This window comes from Capsicum annuum, chromosome 12 (genome assembly GCF_002878395.1).
Source record: "Capsicum annuum cultivar UCD-10X-F1 chromosome 12, UCD10Xv1.1, whole genome shotgun sequence".
In the NCBI taxonomy this organism is placed as follows: domain Eukaryota; kingdom Viridiplantae; phylum Streptophyta; class Magnoliopsida; order Solanales; family Solanaceae; genus Capsicum; species Capsicum annuum.
The window spans coordinates 10,454,621-10,478,609 of record NC_061122.1 but is presented as its reverse complement, the minus strand read 5'-3'; the positions used below and the strand labels follow the sequence as shown (position 1 = coordinate 10,478,609).

The 23,989-nt window shown below is 36.8% G+C and overlaps 1 protein-coding gene across 3 annotated transcripts; it reads left to right on the top strand.

The window, feature by feature from the left end:
• Nucleotides 1-4,403: 4,403 nt before the first annotated feature.
• On the top strand, nucleotides 4,404-15,634 carry LOC107850613 (protein FLOWERING LOCUS D). Of its 3 annotated transcripts, none has more exons than XM_016695260.2 (7): nucleotides 4,802-4,940; nucleotides 9,805-10,014; nucleotides 11,129-12,608; nucleotides 13,643-14,404; nucleotides 14,492-14,537; nucleotides 14,650-15,062; nucleotides 15,285-15,634. In XM_016695260.2, the coding sequence occupies exons 2-7, from the start codon at nucleotides 9,898-9,900 to the stop codon at nucleotides 15,332-15,334; spliced, it is 2,868 nt and encodes a 955-aa protein (XP_016550746.2). In that variant the 5' UTR covers nucleotides 4,802-4,940; nucleotides 9,805-9,897; the 3' UTR covers nucleotides 15,335-15,634. The 3 variants fall into 3 exon arrangements, with proteins under 3 accessions (XP_016550745.2, XP_016550746.2, XP_047256688.1); XM_047400732.1 differs by lacking the exon at nucleotides 4,802-4,940 and adding an exon at nucleotides 5,035-9,687; XM_016695259.2 differs by lacking the exon at nucleotides 9,805-10,014 and having other exon boundaries at nucleotides 4,404-4,940.
• Nucleotides 15,635-23,989: the final 8,355 nt, after the last annotated feature.

The following is a 23,989-nucleotide window of genomic DNA, read 5'->3' as shown; positions in this document are numbered from 1 at the left end:
CATAAAGTTTTAGTTTTCCAAAGTTTGTTAAAAAAAAAAGAGAGAGATGAATGAGGTATAAATCAAATATATATATATAGAGAGAGAGATACACACACACGTTGAATTCTATTATGTTGACAAAAATTGTAAAGAAGTTAAGGGTTAGAAAATTAAACATTTATCAACCTAGACATGCAATCGAAGCAAGTTAAATGGATATCAATCACATTTTTCCAATAAGTAAATCAGTTTCTTCTCTAGTTTAACGTGCATCTCAATATTTATAGAAGTATTTTCTTGCTAGGGTGTTTAGATTGACTTAATTTTAGTTGACTTTAGCTTTTAAGTACTTTTTTAATTTTGATGGTACCAACTTATGACTTTTGGCTTATAAGCTACTAATTAAAAGTCAATCCAAACAGGCCCTTAATAGAGTCCTATTTTAAGAGTATTTTTTTTATCCTATTTTAGAAGTATTTTTCTAATTGATCATTACAAAGGAAAATATTAATTGATTCTCCTTTCATGTATTTTAGGAGTCCCATATATTTTAGAAGTTTAGTTAATATAACAAAAATAATTAAATAATAAATTTTAAAAAATAGTAAAAAAATAATTTTGTTTAAAAGATAGTTTTTAATGAAGGACAAAAAGTTCAAATTGCTTTTTTAATGGCCTTCACACTTTTAATATATTATAGATTATAAATAATAGATATAGATTATATATATAGATATAGATATAGATATAGATTATGGATAGATTATAGATTAACATAATTTAATTCTTTATTATAATTATTTTTTATTTTATTTTAAATAAGAAAATAAAAATAGGTCATATTGCTATTTGAAAAGTTGAATAGGAATAATAGCCAAATTTTTTCCATTACAACTATATTACTATTCAAGAACCATTTTAACATGGGAAAAGGGTCACAATATCCCTCTACTTTGATAAATTGGTTAAGTTTGCCCTTCGTTATAATTTGAGTTAAATATACCCCTGCCGTCAGCAAAGTTAACAAAAATATCTCTCTTTTTAACACTTTTCCACCATGAAAAGGTGAAAGTCACGTGGCATGACAGTTGGATGAGGTGGATGCCACGTGGCATGCCACCTCAACATCTTTTTTTTAACTTTTAATTAGGGGTGTACAAACCGAACCGTTAAATCAAACCGAACCGATGAATCAAACCAAACCGAGGAAAAAACCGACTTATGATTTGGTGTTGGCAAAAAAAAACCCGATCATTCTTGATTTGGTATTTGAAAAAATAAAATCAAACCAAACCCAAACCGAACCGACGTAATACATATATAATTTTAATTTTTTATACTTAAAAAAATATTACTTATAATCTACTTTCTAATTACTTTTATTATTTTTTTATATTTAGAAAATAAATATATATTCTTGGGCCTTTAATTTTAGTATTTTTCCATTAATAACAAATTAATACAAAGCTCAATATTTATATCTATAATCTATAATCTATAATCTATATCTATAATATATTAAAAGTGTGAAGGGCCTTAAAAATGTTATTTGAACTTTTTGCCCTTCATTAAAAGTTTTCGCTTTAGACAAAATCGTCTTTTCACTATTTTTTTCCTAATTTTTAAAAGTTAATAATTAATTAATCTATATTTATGGTAAAACATTTTCTTATTAGAAGTCGTCAGAATTAATAACAACTAATACTTTTTTCATTAGTTCAAGAATTATAAAACAACTAAATTTGATTTTAATAAGATTTGAAAAATCTAGAAACAAATATAAAAGCCTTAGAATAAGAAAACTTTAATAAGTATTAAATTTTAAAAAGTTTTAAATACGTAATAAGAAACATTTTTTTTATTATTTTATCAAATTATTATTTAACTATTTTTACTAAAAAAACACGTCCTACCTCAAAAAGAAAAAAAAAGTAGTGTCAGATTGTAGTTAGACCTAATTTCTTTCTTTTAAGTATGGTTTTTGATTTAATTAGGAGTCCTTAATTTTCTTTTCATTTAAGTTTCGTTTGTCTTGATTTTCTATAATAATTAATTTTTTATGAAAAAAGTTTCTCAAATTAGATTAGATTTCTTCCATGTTTCATCAACTCTTTCTTAAAAAGGAAAAAAATTGTACATCTATATATTGAGTATTCCTTTTTTTCAGTAAATAATAGAATAACATTCACAATTTAATTGTAAAAGAGTATGTTCAAGAGAAGATTAGTTTTATGTTCTTTAATATTAGTTTTTAATTTGTAGGTCAATAATATTAAGTATTATGCATCTTTTATTAATGTTTTTTTATCATATGATTTATTGTAATTTCAATTATTGGCTTTCATATGATGTGCAGGTAAAGAAAAATTATGTGAGTGTGTGGTTGAGATTTCATGCCGATTACGAGAGGATTTAAAGGTATTTTTTTTAAAAGATTTTTTTTTTAAAAGAATTATTTCTCATTCATATTAGTACAATTTATGTTGTTAAGATGTTGATTAGAAGTGCACGTTTTGCTCTTTGATTTGATTTTATCAAATTTCAATTCAATTCTTTGATTTACAATTTTAAAAAGTAGACATCGAACACCGAATCGAACTATTTCAGTTTGGTTCATTTTTATTTGATTCGATGTTCAGAAATATTTGAACTTTTTGTCCTTCGTTAAAAGTGTCTGCTTTAGACAAAATTATTTCTTCAATATTCAAGAATTGAAAATTTATTAAATATTTTAATAAAATATATGTAATGTTTGTGCTATTTTATTAAAGTGTGAAGGATCTTTGAGAAGTGATTTAAATTTTTTGCTCTTCATTAAAAAAATTTGTAATAGACAAAATCATCTAATTTTAAATAATCAAATGTTATACGTGCGAGACACGTAGGGTTTAACTAGTTAATATAAAAATCTAAAACTCTTTAATTTCTTCACTTTTTATATTTTACTTTTCAAGTTTTCAGAGAGTTCTCATTATTTTCTCATCTTACTTTTCTCATTCGTCAAGTTGTGATTTAAGTTTTTTTTTTAATGGAATTATGCTATAATTAATTACTTTATGGAGTTAAGTTTTAAATAAGTTGTCTCCAATTCTTCATTCTTTTGTGTGCTCACATTTTACTGTGACTAGTGACTTAGAAAATGAACTACTTAGGTATCCACATAATATTACTTTGAGAGATAGTAATTTAGACGTCTTAGTAATTTGCCAACTTAATTTTTATTGAAACTATTCAATGATCATTGTATTTTTTTTATATATATATATTTTTAGTGAAAATATTTAATTTTTTTTCAATCATATTATAATTGTAAAAAAATCGAGAAAATCGAAAAATTGAAAAAATCTGACTAAAATCAAAATAAAAAAACCGATTGTATATTGGTTTGATTTGGTTTATAGATTTAGAAAATCGACATTATTGGTTTGGTTATATTTTAATAAAAAATCAAACAATCCGACCTATGTACACCTCTACTTTTAATTTTTTACTTTAACTTTTATTAATAATTTATTTTATAAAAAAAGAAACTTATAATATTAAAAAAATTAATCAAAAATAGTTTTTTCCGGCCACCGTAGACACTGAGGTAATAAAACACCTCAGCTTATAAATGTTGTCTTACTTATATCAACGTAAAGTGGTGAATGAGGTTGCAACTCTATGGGTCGTGCACTAGTAGAACTCTGGAAGAAAATATGATGCAGAGGGATTTTGACCTTCAATTTTACATATTATGTGACTCGAACTGGGCAGGATGCCCACTGATTCAGAGATCTCTTACTAGATGATTTTTTACGCTATCTCTTGGTCTTGGAAGATCAAAGACCAACGTGTTGTTCTTGCTTTCCAGCAGAAACAAAATACCAGTTGATGACGATGACCGTTTGTGAATTGCACTGGTTAAAAGGTGTCTTGAAGAGTTTGTACGTGGATCATGAGTAAGCCATATATATTGTGACAGTCAAACAACACTTCACATTGTCGAGAATTTGATTTTCTACGAACGAACCAAATTTTTGTCAAAGGCTCTAAAGGATTTGATTAATTTTGGCCACTGAGGTAGTAAAATACCTCAGTTGGTAGTGTGACGGGATGCCGGTAAAACTTTTTTGATTTTTTTTTTTAATATCATAAGTTTTTTTTTACAAAATAAATTATTAATAAAAATTTAAGTAAAAAAATTAAAAATAAAAAAATGGTGCTGAGGTGGCATGTCATGTGCCATCCACTTCTTTCAACTGTCATGTCATGTGACTCTCATCTTATTATGATAGAAAAATATATGAAAAATATATTTTTGTCATGTCATGTGGTTCTCATCTTATTAGGGTGAAAAAGTGTTAAAAAAAATATTTTTATGAATTTTGCTAATGATTAACCCAAAATATAATGAAGGATAAACTTAATCAATTTATATTATTTTTGACTCTTTTAATATTGAGGAGCACTTTCTCTTCACTTATCTCCACTTCCCCATTACTGTAAGCATTTACAGAAAAATCCAGAATAGTAGTATATCCACTTCTCTTTTTTGCAGTTGCAAAAAAACCCTCCGAAACTTGCCTATAGCGCGAGAACTTAAGTGTATCAAACTGTGCTTTTTTCTTCAGTTGAAGAAAACCTTCAAGAGCTGCGCACAGCGAGAGTTTTAGTATATTGAATTGTGCTATTTTTTCAGTGGCAGAAACAGTGAAAAAGCAGGCATGGATTGTTCTGATAACAATTCTCCTGCTCCATATTCTCAATCTTTGCCTTATATAACTAGTAATAATCCTCTTCAATTCACCATACATTTGCCCAATTTAAACCCAAATTCATCTTCCACTTCTGACTCGAACCCGAACACGAATTTGAATTCGGATTCGAATTCCTTATCGGATCAGCTGCTTTCACTCGCTATTCCTACAAAAAGGAGAAGAGGTAGGCCGAGAAGTACGACGTCGTCTTTGGACAGGGTAATCATGGTGAACTTTACTTTGTTTAATTAATGCTTAGGATGTGTTCGATACATTTTTTTTTAGGAAAAGGAGTTATTATTATTACTTCCTTCGTTCGATTTTACTTGTAACTATTTCACTTTTTGGGTTCAACTTAATATGAGAAGGATTGCAACTTGTAGCATTTTTCGTATACTTTTCGACCATCTAAATTTTGAACTTAAAATATGAAATTATACACCTTGAATTTAAAAAGCGAAACAGTGACAAGTAAAATCGAACAAAAGGAATATTATTGAGTATTTTTTTGTGTTGGGTATGTAAGTAAAAAATATTATGGTAAAAGGTAGATTCTGCACTGTCCCGTGTTGCCATATTATTCCTCTCCTTTGTACCCGGATTTGCTACACTTGACCGTTATGATTCTATTGTAATTTTCCCCAAATTCCCCAATTTACCGGCTTTCCTGATTCTTTCCGGATTTTAGTTACAGTTGGTCAGTAGTTAAGACAGGGAGGTCAGTTAAACAGTTAGAGGAAAAGTTAGTTACAACTAAATTTTGAAACTTGACCTGTATAAGTTGCAATTAAGGATTCGATTGTAATCGGTTTTTCAATCTCAGAAAAGATCAATAAACTTCTTTTTCTCTTTCTTAGAAATCTAGAGTTCTTAAGCTCTTGGGAGAGCTGTGCAAGGGCAATTATACCATTTTTGCTCTTTGGGCTATCTCGTTTTCATTACACTTTTTCACTGAATAATCAAGGGTCCTATCAGCGGTATTAGTGCTTTCTATTCTCTGACTATCTCCACGGGAGATCATAACACAAGAATGAAAGAAATTCGTAGGGAGGTTGATAATCTCAAAGCTCAATTGAGGGAGCAGACAGTTTAGTTGCCGGAACTCGACAGGCTGTCAATGAGCGAGTTGAGCAGGCCATGAATGAGATTAGAAGGATGTTTGTGGAGATTCGAAATGGAGGTCCAATTCCTCAGCAAGGGGAGGGAGAGAGGGAATGCAGGAAGGTCGTGACAATGGCAGACAGAGGAACTAATAGATGTACACTAGATATTTTTAGGTAGAATTTCCAAAATTCGATGGGGAAGGGTTAAGGGATTGGTTGTATAAGTGTGACCAATTTTTCAATATAGACGATACCCCGATGAATCAAGGGTGAAGTTAGCATCCTGCAATCTAGAGGATAAAGCTTTACAGTGGATCAAGCCTACATGAAGAGCAGGTTAACCTGAGAGTGGCCCCGGTGAGGTTAGTATTTGAGGTGCCTATATTCTAGATTTGGGGCTGAGCTTTTCGATGACCCAATGGGAGATTTCAAAGACTTGAAATAGGTGGGTACTGTCCAGGAATACATAGATCTGTTTGATGAATTGTTGACTAGGGTAGAATTGCCAGAAGACTATGTGGTGAGTTGTTTTATCAGGGGTTTGAAGCCAGAAATTTGCTACCTGGGAAGATGTTGGCTCGTAGAATCCTATCTAACGCTATGAGTTCGGCAAAAATTCATGAACAGACGTTGATAGTGCAAAAACAAGTGTTTACCACTTCTGAAATACTACCTAATCCAAATAACAACTCCAAATTTCTTACCACAAATACTTCTTCATTCCAAAATCCCAATACTCCAGTTAGAAATGCCCAACCTCTCACCAAATCTCAATCAAATACTGGCCCCCAAAATAACTACAGTAATGCTAAACTGTTGATACCTAAAGAAATGGATGAGAGGAGTAAAGGATTGTGTTTTAACTGTCATGAAATACTCCTTTGTCCATGTTTGTAAAGGGAAGAGACAACTCTTTTTCATGGAGGTGGAAAAGGGGGAAGAGCCTGCAGAAGTCATGGAAGAAGAGGCTATGGTGGATACTGCTGAACTCTTATCTATGATGGGGCAGAATTTTGAGACAGATCAGGAGGGAGCTATTTTACCTCATATTTCAGTCCGTGCCATGAATGGAATTCATGACTTTAGAACCATGAGAGTGACGGTAAAGAAAGGCAATTCAGGTTTTGATAGATACGGGAAGTACACACAACTTCCTCAACCTAGAGACAACTAAAAAATTAGGATGTTTGTTGACTACTATTTCTCCTTTTGATGTATCTATAGCTAATGGGAAGAATTTCCAGAGCAATTATGTCGGCAAGAATTTGACATGGAAGATGCAGGGTTCACTTTTGAATCAGATATGTTGACCTGGCCTTTAGGAGGTTGTAACATGTTATTGGGAATCCAGTGGTTGATCTCTTTAAGTGATGTTCTGCGGAGCTTCAAGAAGCTAAAGATGGCGTTTAGTGTGAAAGGTCATAAGGTATCTTTGAGGGGCATGCAACCTCCTGACAACAAGGTGCTTCAGTAGGATGGAATGACCAAACTGTTGGCCGAACCTCTTGAGCTTTGTATGATTTTTGTAGGGGATATTCAAAAAGGTACCCTCACAACCAGATGTTAGCTTGTGAGATGCAGGAAGAAGTACAAGAATTGCTGCAAGATTACAGACAATTGAATGACTGCACAGTTAAAAATAAGTTTCCAATTCCTATCATTGAAGAATTACTTAATGAATTACGCGGCGCTAAAATCTTTAATAAGTTGGATTTAAGGTCTGGTTACCATCAGATCAAAATGTTTGAGCTGATAATCCAAAAACTGCTTTTAGAACTCACTATGGACGCTGAGTTTTTGGTCATGCCATTTGGCCTAACAAATGCACCTTCCACTTTCCAAAGTCTTATGAATCGGATTTTTTACAAGCATCTCAGGAACTTCATCTTGGTATTTTTTATTAACATCTAGTGTATAGCCCCACAATGTCTGATCACTTGATCCATCTGAGAACTACTTTTCACATTTTGAGAGATCAAACCTTATTTGTCATGCAAAGTAAATTTACTTTTGGAGTCTCACAGATGCACTATGTAGGCCATGTTATTTCTGGGCAAGGGGTGGTTATGGATCCACACAAGGTGGAAGCAGTAGTGAACTGGCCCTGCTAGTAACCCTTAAACAGCTTGGGGGTTTTCTAGGATTGGTTGGATATTATAGAAGATTTATAAAAGACTATGGCCTTATTGCCAGACCTCTACATGGTTTGTTGAAGCAAGGAAAATTTAGGTAAATGGGGAAGCAACTACAACATTTGAGGCACTCAAAACAACTATAACTTCAGCACCAATGCTTACTCTCCCAGATTTCTCTTTGGAATATGTAATTGCGACTGATGCGTCTGGTGGAGGCATAGGAGCTGTGTTAACACAAGGAAAGAAACCAATTGCCATTTTCAGTCAGGGTATATGTGACGAGAATAAGGCCCTATCAGTCTATTAGAGAGAACTTCTTGCTCTAGTATCAGCAGTTCAGAGATGGAGACAATACCTACTTGGTAGGAATTTTGTGATCAAAACTGATCATCACAGCCTCAAGTACTTGTTGGAGCAGAAAATTAGCCAACTTAAATAGTTGATCAAACTGTTAGGCTATGACTACAACATTGATTACATGAAAGGAAGGATAACACTGTGGCTGTTGCTCTTTCAAGACTAGACAGTTCTATCCCACTTAATAGCATCTCTAGGGATTCAATTTGATCTTCTGGAAGAGGTTAATCAGTCTTGGATATCAGGTCCTACATTGAAGAAGTTGATGCAGATTATTCAAGTTGATACAACAACGACAACATACCCAGTAGATTATTCAAGCTGATCTTCCACAAAAACCTTATTTCAAGTTCCATGCTGGTATTTTGACTAGAAAGGGCAAATTAATGGTGGGAGTCGGATGAGCATTTAAGGAAGAAATTCTTGAGTTTAACATGGAAGTGCCCTGGGAGGACATTCAGGGATCAAAGCAACTCTGCTGAGGTTGAGACGGGATTTTTACTTGAAAAGGATGAAACAGGAAGTTTACACGTTTGTAAGGCAGTGTGATGTATGCCAGCAATGCAAAGGGGTGAGTATTTCCTACCTGGTTTATTGCAGCCCCTACCCGTCCCGCTGGAGTTTGGCAGGACATTTAAATGGATTTTATTGAAGGACTACCACCTGTGGCTGGAAAGAAGGTGATCTTTGTAGTAGTGGAAGATTAAGCAAAGCTACTTTTTTCTTACCCCTTAAACATCCATACTCAGCTTTGGATGTGGCTTAGCTGTTCATGAATGTGATTTTTAGGCTGCATGGCATGCCTAAATCCATTATCAGACAGAGACAGAGATGCTGTCTTCACAAGTAGATTTTGGATGGAGCTCTTTACTCTTCAAAAGGTTTCACTCTTGACCTCTACTGCATATTATCCTCAGACTGAAGTGGTTAACAGGTATTTGGAGGGCTATCTAAGATGCATGACATTTGAGAAACCTAAGAAGTGGCCTATGTGGTTGCCTTTGGCTGAGTGGTGGTACAATACCACTTTCCATTCCTCAACCAAGAAGACCAGACCCCATATGAGATTGTGTATGGTCAACCATCACCTCCACTACTACCTTACCTGGCTCTGCACTCTCAGATAGATGTTATTGACAGAAGTTTGATGGCTAGGGAACTACTTTAAGGTTTCTCAAAGCTTGTCTGGCCAGGCTCAGTGCAGAATGAAGGATCAAGCTGATAAAGGTAGAACTAACAGGTGTTACAATGTTTGTTGATTGGGTTTACATCAAATTACAACCTTATAGACAACTTTCACTCAAGTCCCATTCCTTTCAAAAGTTGGCAGCTAAACTTTTTTTGGACCCTATCAGATTATTGCTAACCTTGGTAAGTTTGCTTATAAATAATTCCAAGATACATTTTACCTTTCATATTTCCCAGCTGAAACTAAAGAGTGGATTTCAACCTGTCTCTCTACATTACCTGTGGTGCACTCTATTTCAGGGTGTGTTCTACTGGTGCCTGAGGCGGTCCTAGATATGGGATTAATTCAGAAGAAAGGTCGAGCTGTTTCTCAATGGCTTATCAAGTGGTTTAATGCTCCTGAGGAAGATAGCACCTGGGAAGATCACCACACTTTCTGTCAACAATTTCCTCATTTCCATCCTTGAGGACAAGGATGCTATGATGGGGGAGTATTTTTATCATTCTACTGTAATTTACCCCAAATTCCTCAATTTACCAGCTTTCCTGATTCTTTCTGGATTTTAGTTATAGTTGGTTAGTAGTTAAGACAGTCGCGCAACTAGCACACGCGTGGAGGTCCGTTAAACTGTTAGAGGGAAAGTTAATTATAACTAACTTTTGGAACTTGGCCGGTATAAGTAGCAGTTAAGGACTTGATTGTAATCAGTTTTTCAATCTCAGAAAGGATCAATAAACTTCTCTCTCTCTTTCTCAGAAATGTAGAGTTCTTGAGCTCTTGAGAGAGCTGTTCAAGGGCAATTCCACCATTTTTGCTCTTTAGGCTATCTCGTTTTCATCACACTTTTCCACTCGATAATCAGGTGTCCTATCATTGAGCCAAGGGTCTTTCGGAAACATCAACTCTACTCCCCCCGAGGTAGTGGGAAGGTCTGTGTACACTTTACTCTCCCTAGACCTCACTTGTGGGATTCTACTCGGTATATTGTTATTGCTGTAAGACAAAATTAGGAGGATGGGTGGGGTACAGTGATGTCCATTGTGTTGGGGAGGGGGAGGATAGGGGGTTTTGTGTGTGTGTTTGGGGGAGGGGGAGGGGGGAGGTGGTGGTGGAAGGCAGGGGTGATGTTGGGTGGGTGGGGTTAGTGGTGGTTGTTGGGGTGGGGTGGTTTGGTTAAGCTTGTGCACTTACATCCCTCCATAACAAACTGAAAAACTCAGCTTTTCAGGCGGACCTACCCTTTTCGTCGTACTTCCTCTTCTCCTTAAGGGCGGATGCCAAATGGTTCCCTGCATCTTCAAGAAAGCTCTGTTTGGTAGGCGGTTGTGGGGACTAAGGGTGGGGTGGTGGTGCCGGTGGGTGGGGTGTGATTTGGGGGTGGGATGGTGGAAGGGTGCGTGGGTGTGAGAGTGGGAGGACACAATGCCAATTGTTTTCCTATTTTTGTTAAGTAAATCATTTTATCAGTTTTCTTATTTGAAAGAGCTTGATTTTCGAAAGAAAATTCTTTTCAAAGTTTTTAACCAACAGTACATGAGAACGTACCAAACACATCCTTACAGTTGTAAGACTAATGGTAATTTACAGTGTCCATTTTCATCCTTGTTGTCTTTTTCTTTTCAGTTTAACAAAACCCTTGTGGAGAATTCGAATCGTGTGCGTAATTTGACTGCTAGAACAAATGCTACTTCTTCTGATGCTTCGGATGAGATTATTGTAATTAACAAAGAGGCTACAACTGAGGCATTAATTGCTTTAACTGCGGGGTTTCCAGCTGACTCCTTGACTGATGAGGAAATCGAGGCTAAAGTTGTTTCTGTAGTGGGTGGTATCGAACAGGTTAATTACATTCTTATTAGAAACCATATACTTACCAAATGGCGAGTAAATGTATCCACTTGGATAACGAAAGAGATGTTCGTTGACGTTATACCTAAGCATTGTTGTGCTTTGCTGGATTCTGCTCATAATTATTTGGTATCACGTGGATATATTAATTTTGGAGTTGCACCGGCTATTAAGGATAGGATTCCAGCTGAGCCGAGTAAGCCTAGTGTTATCATTATTGGGGCAGGACTTGCGGGGTTAGCTGCAGCGAGGCATCTGATGATGTTTGGCTTTAAGGTTACAATTTTGGAGGGAAGAAAACGTCCGGGCGGAAGAGTGTACACGAAAAAAATGGAAGGTGGGAATAAGGTGGCTGCTGCTGATTTGGGAGGAAGTGTGTTGACAGGTACACTAGGGAACCCACTTGGTCTTTTGGCGCGGCAGCTCTCTTACACACTTCACAAGGTCAGAGACAAATGCCCTCTTTATCGCGTGGATGGGAAGCCAGTTGATCAAGATTTAGATCACAAGGTGGAGACTGCTTATAACCTACTTTTGGAGAAGGCAAGCACGCTCAGGCAGTTAATGGGAGCAGTTTCTCAGGATGTATCTCTTGGAGCAGCACTGGAGACTTTCCGTCAGGACTATGAAAATGCTGTGAATGAAGAGGAGATGGGTTTGTTTAATTGGCATCTAGCAAATCTAGAATATGCAAATGCAGGTCTGATTTCCAAGCTTTCCTTAGCATTTTGGGACCAAGATGACCCCTTTGACATGGGAGGGGATCATTGCTTCCTGCCTGGAGGAAACGCAAAACTAGTTCAGGCATTAGCTGAAAATATACCTATTCTTTATGAAAAAATTGTGCATACCATTCGTTATGGTAGTGATGGAGTACAGGTTGTAGCTGGGGGGCAAGTATTTGAGGGAGATATGGCACTGTGCACTGTTCCTCTTGGAGTTCTGAAAGGTGGTTCTATTAAGTTCATTCCAGAGTTGCCTCAGCGGAAGCTTGACGGAATAAAAAGATTGGGATTCGGATTGTTAAATAAGGTTGCAATGCTTTTCCCATATGTGTTCTGGGGCACTGATCTTGATACCTTTGGGCATCTTACTGATAATTCTGGTAGCAGGGGTGAATTCTTTCTGTTCTATAGCTATGCAACTGTTGCTGGTGGTCCCTTATTGTTAGCTCTAGTTGCTGGAGAAGCTGCACACAAGTTTGAGACGATGCCCCCGACTGATGCAGTGACAAAAGTTCTTCAAATTCTAAAAGGTAAAATGCAGTTTTTGTTGCGACTGATTTCCTCAATCTTGAACTTTATTTCTCATTCTGTTGTATAAGATGCCATTCAGCTTAGTAACAAGAAGGAGAGAACAATGATTTGGCGCGCAGAAAATTAAATTTTTTATGGAGATAATGCCATTTTCTCTTGGTTGTTTTGGTTAAGAAGAGATTGACTAACAGTGATGTGACTGTTTTATGTTCAAATTTTCAATTTTGAATCATTTATCCCATTAGGTTGATAGTTTAGAAAAGGTGGACTATGAAGAAGTGCTGAATAATCCTATCATTTGAGGCTCAATGGCTTAAATTAAAAGAAAACATGGAAAACAAAAGTAATTCATATGGAAAAGAACAATTAATTCAACTATTGCTTCAATGTTATGTTTATTTTTCCATTTAAATGAATGTTGCATCTATCTCGATGTTGATTGCTATTTCACGTAATTGATTCCATCTGTTCTTTAATAATTTTAACACTTTTAATTGACGCAAAACACACTAAAACTAGTTATATAAATACATGGTAGGGAAGATGTCTCTCTTTGAGGGAGACGTACTTGAAGAGAACGTTGGAAATCAGGGTTTCTCGAGTACATATGAACTATAGCTCATATTCATTCAACAAGCCCAGAAGAAAGCTAATGTTTGTAATTTGCTTTATTATTAGTAGGCATGCCCTATAATAATGTTTATGACCCCAAAAGATTGGGCCACATCCCTCTTTCCCAAAAGGAGTTTTCTGATTTTAAAAATAAGGAAAATGTGAGGGAGAGGAGAGAGAAAAACTTACTTTTCACCTTCTTGAAAGAATGAATCTATACCTTTTCTTCTTAGACTATATGCTTGAGTTAAACAATCTTTTTCAGTATTCGCATTTGATTGAAATATGTGGTTACTTATCTCTGTATTTCAGTAAAGATAAAATATTGTGCCCTTTCCAACAAGCGTTCTTGTTACATAGAACTTGCCGTTAAGGTTCTTGTTTCTGATGTAGTAATGAGAATTCCGGACATTGCTTTCAGGTATATATGAACCACAAGGGATTGAAGTTCCAGAGCCAATCCAAACTGTATGTACGAGATGGGGAAATGATCCTTTCAGCCTGGGTTCTTACTCTAATGTTGCAGTGGGGGCATCAGGAGATGACTATGATATTTTAGCTGAAAGTGTGGGTGATGGCAGACTTTTCTTTGCTGGTGAGGCCACAAATAGGCGCTATCCTGCCACTATGCACGGAGCTTTCCTTAGTGGGCTCAGAGAAGCTGCGAACATAGCCCACCATGCTGAGGTTAGAGCCATGGGTTTGAAGGTTGAGAAAAAACCATCAAAGAGTGCTCATTATTATGCTACTGTTTTGGATGACTTATTTAGGGAGCCAGACGTGGAATTTGGTAGTTTTTCTATAATTTTTGCTAGTAAGAGTTCGGATCCTGAGTCACCAGCAATTTTGAGGGTGAATTTCAATGTGCCCCAATCGCGGAATCATGGTGGGACAAGGCCTGATAGACATCTTTCTAATAAATTACTTTTTCAGCAGCTTCAGTCCCAATTTAATAACCAGCACGACCTTCATGTTTATACCTTGTTATCCAAGCAACAAGCGCTTGACCTTAGAGAGGTCAGAGGTGGTGACCCGATGAGACTGAATTTCCTTTCTGAGAAACTTGGGGTGAAACTGGTTGGTAGAAAAGGTTTGGGTCCAAATATTGATTCTATAATTGCTTCAATTAAGGCTGAGAGGGGAACGCGCAAACATGGTTCCAGATCTCTTACACCTAAATCTGGTATACCATCCCTTTTCTCTTCATTTGTTCCCTTTTAGTAACCGTAGCACTATCAATTTAAGCCTAAAGAATCTGTTTCTTAAATAGGTGTCATGAAGTCAAAAGCCACCAATATCAAGGGGAAAACAGTTAGGTATGTGCACCCACCCTCTTTATCCTCTCTCTTTATCTCTAGTTTGTTCTTTCCTTTTCTTGTTGGGAGTGAATCTCAGCTTTTTCTGGATCTTGTTTCTTAATTATTTCAGAAAGGCTAAAGTTGTAAGCGGAGGCAATAGAATCACTTCATTCCCTGCTGTTAGCAGCAGGATTAAAGCAGTTGGTAGCAGCACTACCATGATTCCTCTGACAAATGTTGACTTGGAACCTAAACCAGTTGGCGGCATTGGATCTGTAGCTTCTCCAAGTTTGAATATTGGTGTAAGTGACAACGTTGGGTCAAATTCAGTGGGCAGTGGTTCTGTACACCTGCTTCCCAATGCAAGCATTGGTGATAAGTTTGACGGTAATATTGATAGTTATACAGTTCCAATTTTGGATGTTGGAGGAAAGACAGGAAGCAATAGCGATGGGCCTGTTTATCCCAGGAGTACATATGATGATAGCACAGATACATGTGCTCCGCCTTCTAGTGGAAATTCCGCTATTCAGCATACATCAGGTATATTATGGTAACACACTTTTATCAGTAATTTATCTTATGCCGTTTATAGTGTTGTCTTCTCCTTATTATGGCAAACTAGCATACATAGAATGTACTACTGGACTAACAAGAACCTACGTAAATTTCTTTATGGTTCTCATGAAAGTAGCTACCATGATGGCGAAAACTGCAATTTAACATGTATTCACTGGTTGCTGACCTTTATACTATGGCTTGCAGGTGATGGGGAGTTGGAAACTATGATGCTTGACGGGGAATCGAGGATGTGATTGTCAGCTTGACACCTATCGCTTGCTTACTCGTCGCTTTCAAGAGTTACACATATTTTACAACCGACTCCCATCTTATGATACTGCAGTCTGCAGTTGTTCTGTCTAGTGTTTTTGTTATACTGCTGCGTAACTTAGAAGGCATCCATTTGGGATTTCTAGCCCATTGTGTATATTGCAACTTTTAGGAGCTCACCAACCTTTGCAGTTTTAGTTGCCAATTTCTCAGTACAGTTGTACATTATCCCTAGGAGGGGAACCTTTTTTTTGATATATAGATGCAGTAAAGATTTTTCCTGAGCCACTTTACTAAACCGGGGGTCTATCAGAAACAACCTCTCTACTTCGTCTAAGGTAGTGGTATGGACTGTGTATTCCTTACCCTCCTCCCCAGACCCTATTTTGTGGAAAATGCACTGGGTATGTTTGTAACACCCCGTACTTTTTTCTAGCTTAAATTCGCTCCTAGAATATCAAGAACTAGCTTCAAAAATGAATACCATTTTATTCCTATGTAATTTTCAAGATTTTGCCTTTCCATTGCGTAGAAAATTGAATAAACTTTCCATCGATATAAAATTCGCCCAAATTTGACGCCTGGGGTGGCCATTTTAGTAAGATAGTGTACCACTTGAGCCATCAATGCATTGCGGAGCCAGCCCAAATAGCAATTGTCAGTTTCCAATGTTGCTCCGCGATATTGGCGCACCGCGCCATAGACCTAGTTCACAATTATCAATTTTTTGTGTACCAACGCGATTACACCGTGTCGTGGTGCACTTCCAGTTCGCAAACAAAGTGGCAACGCAATACCATCGTGTCGCGCCACCATACAATTTCCCAACTATCATTTTTCAGTGACACGGCGCAATAGTGCCGTGTTGTGCCAGGTGCCCAGTTCAAAAAAATTTTACGAAAAATTTGAAGGACGCCCAAGGTTAAAACAGTCTTTTTCCACAATTTTATTATAGTCAGATACGGGATTTAATCCCTAAAAACGTCCTTAGCTGCTCATTATTCACTTTTCCTCAAATTAAAAACCATTCGCTCTCAAACTACCAAAATCCTCGCCCTTAAGGGATCAAGAACAAAGCTCAAGGATTCTCTAAGAACTCCAAGAAACTCACAAATTAAGGTATGTTAGATGTCTATTCATGGGTCCCTTTCACCCATGAAGTCCAAGAATTTTTTTTCAAAGTACAAAGATTGAGTATTTATGATTTTCGTATTTGAATTAGATTGAATTCATATTCTTCATATTAGTTGGGTTAAGATCAATAACTTAAGTGCAAGTTTCATGAAATTAAATAGCATGTATAACAAATATGTGATTATCTTGATAAACTCTTGAATTTATAAAGTGATTAACGCATCTATGATGTTGATTTGGTTTTCAATCTATGATTGTGATAAGATTCATGAAAATAGAATAGTCTTTAGGGGAAAGTTATATGAATTGTATGTTGAATCCATGAAATTGCAAGTTTGGGCATTGTAGTTGCCATGTTTATATGTTATTCATGATTATGTGCATTAAGTTGTTCTCCTCAAGTGTTTGATAGAATGTCCATGTGAATTAAATGATGTAATCATGACATGCTAGTATATGTACAAGTTAATGCATTACAAGTGTTTGATGAAATATCTCTATGATTGAATTATGACCAAGTGAATATTGTTATGTTATTCAAGATTATGTTTTGCTTTACTTTTTATGCTATCGAGTTCTGGGGGTATTTAATACCCGACAATTTAGCTGTTTACTTAGAGCCAGTGTCAGTTACAGAATAGTATCAATCATGTCACGATCAGTAGTACTCTCAGTTCGTTACAAAACTCAGTAGAACTCAGTCAATTACAGAACTTAGGAAAACTCAGTAATCTCAGTATCAGTCTAGTTCAGTTCAGTGTCTTTCAGTTGGGAGTAGGATTCAGCATCGAGCGAGCCTAGGGATGGAGGCACACCCGTTAGATAGGTCTGGGTCCCTAGAAGCAATCTCTACGTTCCAGAACTATGTAGCCAGCGTAGGTTATGAGATGTCACCCATTAAGTAGGATTGACATACTCAGGGATCACCCACTAGTTTAGGACTGATCTCAGGGGTCACCCGTTAGTTAGGACTGACTCTACAGTAGTTGTCTTTACCCGTGGCACGGTACAGACACTCTTTCAATTGGGGTTACAGATTGGACCACAGCTCAATTATCTATTAGTTCAGATTGGGGCATGTCGGTTAGATGATTACCTCCCACAGTTTCAGTCTCAGTCTTCAGAATAGAAATCAGTTCAGTTCTACAGAATTAGGACTGTCAGATACAGTCACTCAGTTATCAGTAAATCAGATTATCAGTGATCTCAGATTATCATTATATTCAGTTGTCAGTTATCAGATTCAGTTCCAGTATACTCAGTTATAGTATGCTCAATAGTTACAGATCCTCCATGTATGCTAATCCAGCTCTTGCATGTCATTCAGTTAGTTATTGTTCATGCATATAAACTCATGCATTCAGCCTTACCTCATTTAGAATACCAGTACATTCCCACATATTGACACATACTTTTATGCGCTATGATGTTTCATATCATAGGTTCAGACGCTTAGGTTCCTGATCGCGTTTAGCCAGATTTAGCCAGCAATAGCAGATCCAGTAGTGAGTCCTCATTTATCGAGGATGTGCTTTTATTTCAGTACTTCAGATTAGTAGTATTTTAGTAGATGAAGTTAGTTTAGGGATTGTCACATCAACTTTACTTTCATACAGATTCAGTTAGAGGCTTTTTAGGCTAGATTTTCTGACAGTATTTCAGATTCTGATGTTATTATTCATTATCCGTATTTTAGATGTTTTGAGCGTTATGGCATTTCAACCCATTTTTCCGTATTAGTTTTAGTATTATTATTCAGTGCTCACAGTAGATATCATTCATGGGTTAACTTGTGGTCCTTCGGGGTCGTAAGCATCGTGTGACGACTGGGGGGTAGTCTCGGTTCGTTATAAACTTGGTATCAGAGCCTAAGGTTCAACAGTGTCCTAGGGAGTCTAAAAAGTCGCATCTAGTAGAGTCATGCGCATGGGTGTGTAGCGCGCCACACTTATGGACAAGAGGCTATGAGATGTTTTAGGAAAAGTTTTCCTTCTTTCAGTATTCATGTCGTGCGAGTGAGCGTGAGCTTAAGTTAATCTCTCAGTCTAATCCACTTTTTTCTTTTGTTTACAGAACATGCCTCCCAGAAAGACTAACAAAAGAAGGACCGGAAATTAGTCAGCTCCTCAACCCGTTTAGGCAGATCCCCTGGACGAAAATGTCTCTCACGCAGAATTCAGAGTTGCATTCACTACTCTAGCCAATTCAGTCGTAGCTCAAAATGAACGGCCAGCTGCTGTTCTGGCCAACCCAGTGGCTAATATTGCTGCAACCAGAATTTGAGACTTCACCCGGATGAATCCTCTTTTCTTTACGGGATCTAAGTCTGAAGAGGATCCACAGGAGTTCCTCGATCAGGTTCAGAAAGTCATAAAAAGTCACAAACATCATGGGAGTGACTTCCAGTGAGAGTGTAGAGTTAGCCGCCTATCAGCTACAAGATGTAACCCATATGTGGTTTAAGCAGTGGAAGGTAGACAGGGGTATACATATAAAGCCTATAGAGTAGGAAGAGTTTTCTACTGTCTTCCTAGACAAATTCTTTTCCTTAGAGCTGAGAGAAGCCAAAGTGTTAGAGTTCATTAATCTCAAGCAAGGTAGTAAGAACATAAAAGAGTATTCCCTCAAGTTTACTCAGTTAGACAGATATGCTCCCCATGTAATAGCAGACAATAGGTCCAGAATGAGCAAGTTCGTATCTGGGTGTCAGATAGTGTGGTTAAGGAGTGTAGAAAAAAAGATGTTGATTAAAGAGATGGACATATCTAGGATTATGGTCCATGCTCAACAGATTGAGGAGCAGAAACTTAAGAAGAAGGAGAGAGAGAATAAGAGAGCTAGAACGGGTAGCTTTAATTTCAGTCAGCCTAAGTCAGAGGGCGGTAACCGTTCCCAGTTTCATCCAACGTCTTCAGTTCCAGCTCCATCCTCAGCCAGTGCTCCAGTCCCTATGTTCAGGAATGACAATCATGATGGGGCACCAGTATTCAAAACCCAGGGTAGTGTGAGCAGTGGTCGTACCTATCCACTTTGTAAAGAGTATTGTAAAAATCACCTAGGTACGTGTAGAGCAGGCAACAAAGTGTGTTTTATATGTGGTAAGCCAAGCCACAGGATGCAGAAATGTAGATTAATAGCTCAGAGGGGAAAATATTTGCGTCAACATGGCGCCACTTCCAGTACAACTAGTGGTCAGGGCCAGAACAAATTTTATGCACTCTAGTCTCACCATGACCAGGGAAGTTCTCCTGATACAGTTACGAGTACGTTATAAGTCTTTTGTCTTTATGTTTATGCCTTATTAGATCCCGAGGCTTTACTTTCTTTGTAATCCTTATATAGCCATCAATTTTAGTGTCAGACCCAAAATATTAGCAGAGCCTTCCTCAGCGCCTACCTCAGACTTTAGAAGTAAAGTGGTGACAGTTTAGTTTGGAGTTTATTAAGTGATTCGCAGGTTTAGAATAATAGTTCTAAGCTAAGGGGGAGATGGTAGAACAAGTAACCAAGTCAGACTTTCATATTTTAGTAGTGATGTCAGTACTCATGCCTTACATGTCAGTTCTATAATCACAGATTATATTCGTGAACATCATCGAAAATAATACATGCTTATAGTTCCAAGTATAAGGATTTTCATTTCACTCAATATTCAGTTAGTTCCAGTACAGTCTCAGTCACAGTCTTAGCCTAGTAATCAGATCAGTACCTCCGTTTACAGACTATTTCATAATTATGTTATACGTTTGGTCTTGCGTTCTTAAATAATATCGCTCTCACAAATTTATGCTCATTTATCTCATGTTACTCAGTTCGTCTCTTCCTCATATTCATAGTACCCTACAGTTTCAGTTCGGTTATTCAGACTTAGTACAGTTCAGTCTTACATGCCCAGTATTCAACTATTAGTTATTCAGTTAATTAGACAAGTTAGTATGGGTAAGCATTCGTGCTCAATGCCCATATAAATATTTTCAGTAGTCGCAAGAGAAGTGTCATACCGAAATGAGATGTATTGTTGAGAGAGTATTCGAGGAATATATCTAAGTTTGAAAATTTGTAGTTACAGTGGATAGGGCTTAGTCACTCTATTTTTTAGGGCGTTTCGAAGGCTTCATCTCATGTTATAAAATTTTAGCCAAGCTACGAGTTCAGCCTAGTTTATGTAACATGCCTCAGTTTCAGATCCCAGATATTCAGTTCCTCAGTACCTCAATCGAGTCAGCATTCTCGAGAGACATAGCGTCCCAAGGAGGGGATGCTCTATAACCCCTGAGCTATCATGATCTAAACCTTTTAATTTCAGCTGTAAGCTATGTACTCAAAGGCTCAGTTCAGTTCATGATATTCAGTTCGTGTATCACGTTTCAAACTCATTCATGTTCTCATGTTCCCATTCATACATGTTCAATAAATGATCTTAGGCTTATCAGTGTTCTTAGCTTAAGGTAACAGTCTTCCTTAAATCTACTTAGTCCCATGTTCAGTTACAGCCATAAGTCTTAGTATCAGTTATCATTGCATATTCAATCATGCCTTCATTAATCAGTTCAGTCATGTATTCCATGCATCAGATATGCATGTCCAGTATGGAAACTCAGTTTGTCAGTAGTTCAACCATGTAGTCATGTTCAGTGTGCATGTTCAGTGTGTCAACTTAGTCTATCAGCATTTCTCAGCCTAGCCAGTCTTATTCGAGGACGAATATTCCCAAGGGGGAGATATTGTAACACCTCGTACTTTTTCCTAGCTTAAATTCGCTCCTAGAATGTCAAGAACTAGCTTAAAAATGAATAACATTTAATTCCTATGTAATTTTCAAGATTTCGACTTTCCATTGTTTAGGAAATTGAATAAGCTTTCCATCAATATAAAATTCGCCCAAATCCGACACTCGGGCGAAGAGTTATGGCCATTTTAGTAAGACAGTGTACCACCTGAGCCATCAGTGCGTCGCGGAACCAGCCAAAATAACAATTGTTAGTTTCCAGTGTTGTTCCGCAATATTGGCGCATCGCGCCATAGACCTAGTTCACAATATCAATTTTCACTGTACCAACGCGATTACACCGTGTCACGGTGCACTTTCAGTTTGCAAACAAAGTGGCAATGCGATACCACTGCGTCGTGCCACCATGCAATTTCCCAGCTGTCATTTTTCAGTGACACGACACGATAGTGCCGTGTCGTACCAGGTGCCCAGTTCGAAAAAATTTTACGAAAAATTTGAAGGACGCCCAAGGTTAAAACAGTCTTTTCCCATAATTTTATTATGGCCGGATAAGGGATTTAATCCCTAAAAACGTCCTTAGCTACTCATTATTCACTTTTTCCCAAATTAAAAACCATTCTCTCTGAAACTAGCAAAACCCTAGCCCTCAAGGGATCAAGAACAAATCTCAAGATTCTCTAAAAACTCCAAGAAACTCACAAATTAAGGTATGTTAGATGTCTATTCATGAGTCCCTTTCACCCATGAAGTCTAAGAATTCTTTTTCAAAGTACAAAGATTGAGTATTTATGATTTTCATGTTTGAATTAGATTGAATTCATATTCTTGATATTAGTTGGGTTAAGATCCATGACTTAAGTGCAAGTTTCATGAAATTAAATAGCAATATGTGATTATCTTGATAAACTCTTGAATTTATAAAGTGATTAATGCATCTATGATGTTGATTTGGTTTTCAATCCATGATTGTGATAAGATTCATGAAAATAGAAGTAGTATTTAGGGGGAAATTATATGAATTGTATGTTGAATCCATGAAATTGCAAGTTTGGGCATTGTAGTTGCCATGTTTATATGTTATTCATGATTATGTGCATTAAGTTGTGCTCCTCAAGTGTTTGATAGAATGTCCATGTAAATAAAATGATGTAATCATGACATGCTAGTACATATATAAGTTAATGCATTACAAGTGTTTGATGAAATATCTCTATGATTGAATTATGACTAAGTGAACATTGTTATGTTATTCAAGATTATGCTTTGCTTTACTTTTCATGCTATCGAGTCCTGGGGGTATTTAATACCTGACAATTTAGCTAGTTACTTAGAGCCAGTGTCAGTTACAGAATAGTATCAATCATGTCACGATCAGTAGTACTCTCCGTCCGTTACAAAACTCAGTAGAACTCAGTCAATTACAGAACTTAGGAAAACTCAGTAATCTCAGTATCAGTCTAGTTCAGTTCAGTATACTCAGTTCAGTGTCTTTCAGTTGGGAGTAAGATTCAGCACCGAGCGAGCCTAGGGATGGAGGCACACCCGTTAGATAGGACTGGGTCCCTAGAAGCAATCTCTACGTTCCAGAACTATGTAGCCAGCGTAGGTTATGAGATGTCACCTGTTAGGTAGGACTGACATACTCAAGGATCACCCGCTAGTTTAGGACTGATCTCAGGGGTCACCCGTTAGTTAGGACTGACTCTACAGTAGTTGTCTTTACCCGTGGCACGGTACAGACACTCTTTCAATTGGGGTTACAGATTGGACCACAACTCAATTATCTATTAGTTCAGATTGGGGCATGTCGGTTAGATGATTACCTCCCACAGTTTCAGTCTCAGTCTTCAGAATAGAAATCAGTTCAGTTCTACAGAATTAGGACTGTCAGATACAGTCACTCAGTTATCAGTAAATCAGATTATCAGTGATCTTAGATTATCAGTATATTCAGTTATCAGTTAACAGATTCAGTTCCAATATACTCAGTTACAGTATGCTCATTAGTTACAGATACTCCATGTATGCTAATCTAGCTCTTGCATGTCATTCAATTAGTTATTGATCATGCATATAAACCCATGCATTCAGTCTTACCTCATCTAGCATACCAGTACATTCCCATATACTGACGCATACTTTTATGCGCTATGATGTTTCATATCATAGGTTCAGACGCACAGGTTCCTGACCGCGTTTAGCCAAATTCAGCCAGCAGTAGCAGATCCAGTAGTGAGTCCTCATCTATCAAGGATGTGCTTTTATTTCAATACTTTAGCTTAGCAGTATTTTAGTAGATGGAGTTAGTTGGGGGATTGTCCCATCAACTCCACTTTCAAACAGATTCAGTTAGAGACTTTTCAGACTAGATTTTCAGACAGTATTTCAAATTCAGATGTTATTATTTATTATCAGTATTTTAGATGTTTTGAACCTTATGGCATTTTAGCCCATTTTTCCGCATTAATTTTAGTATTATTATTCAGTGCTCAGAGCATATATCATTCATGGGTTAGCTTGTGGTCCTTCGGGATCGTAAGCACCGTGTGATGACTAGGTGGTAGTCTCGGGTCATTACAATGTTGTTGTAGTTGTATGAAGCAAAGATTTACTGAAGGAAAGAATGGGTCCCTTTTCGCGAATTATTTCTTTTTCCAGAATGATTTCTCCCTTTGTTTCAAATTCGTATTTTTCTAGACTGCTTTTGTCTTGAGCTGGAGGTCTATTGAATCTATCTCACTGCTGAGGTGGTGGTATGGACTGTGTATACTCT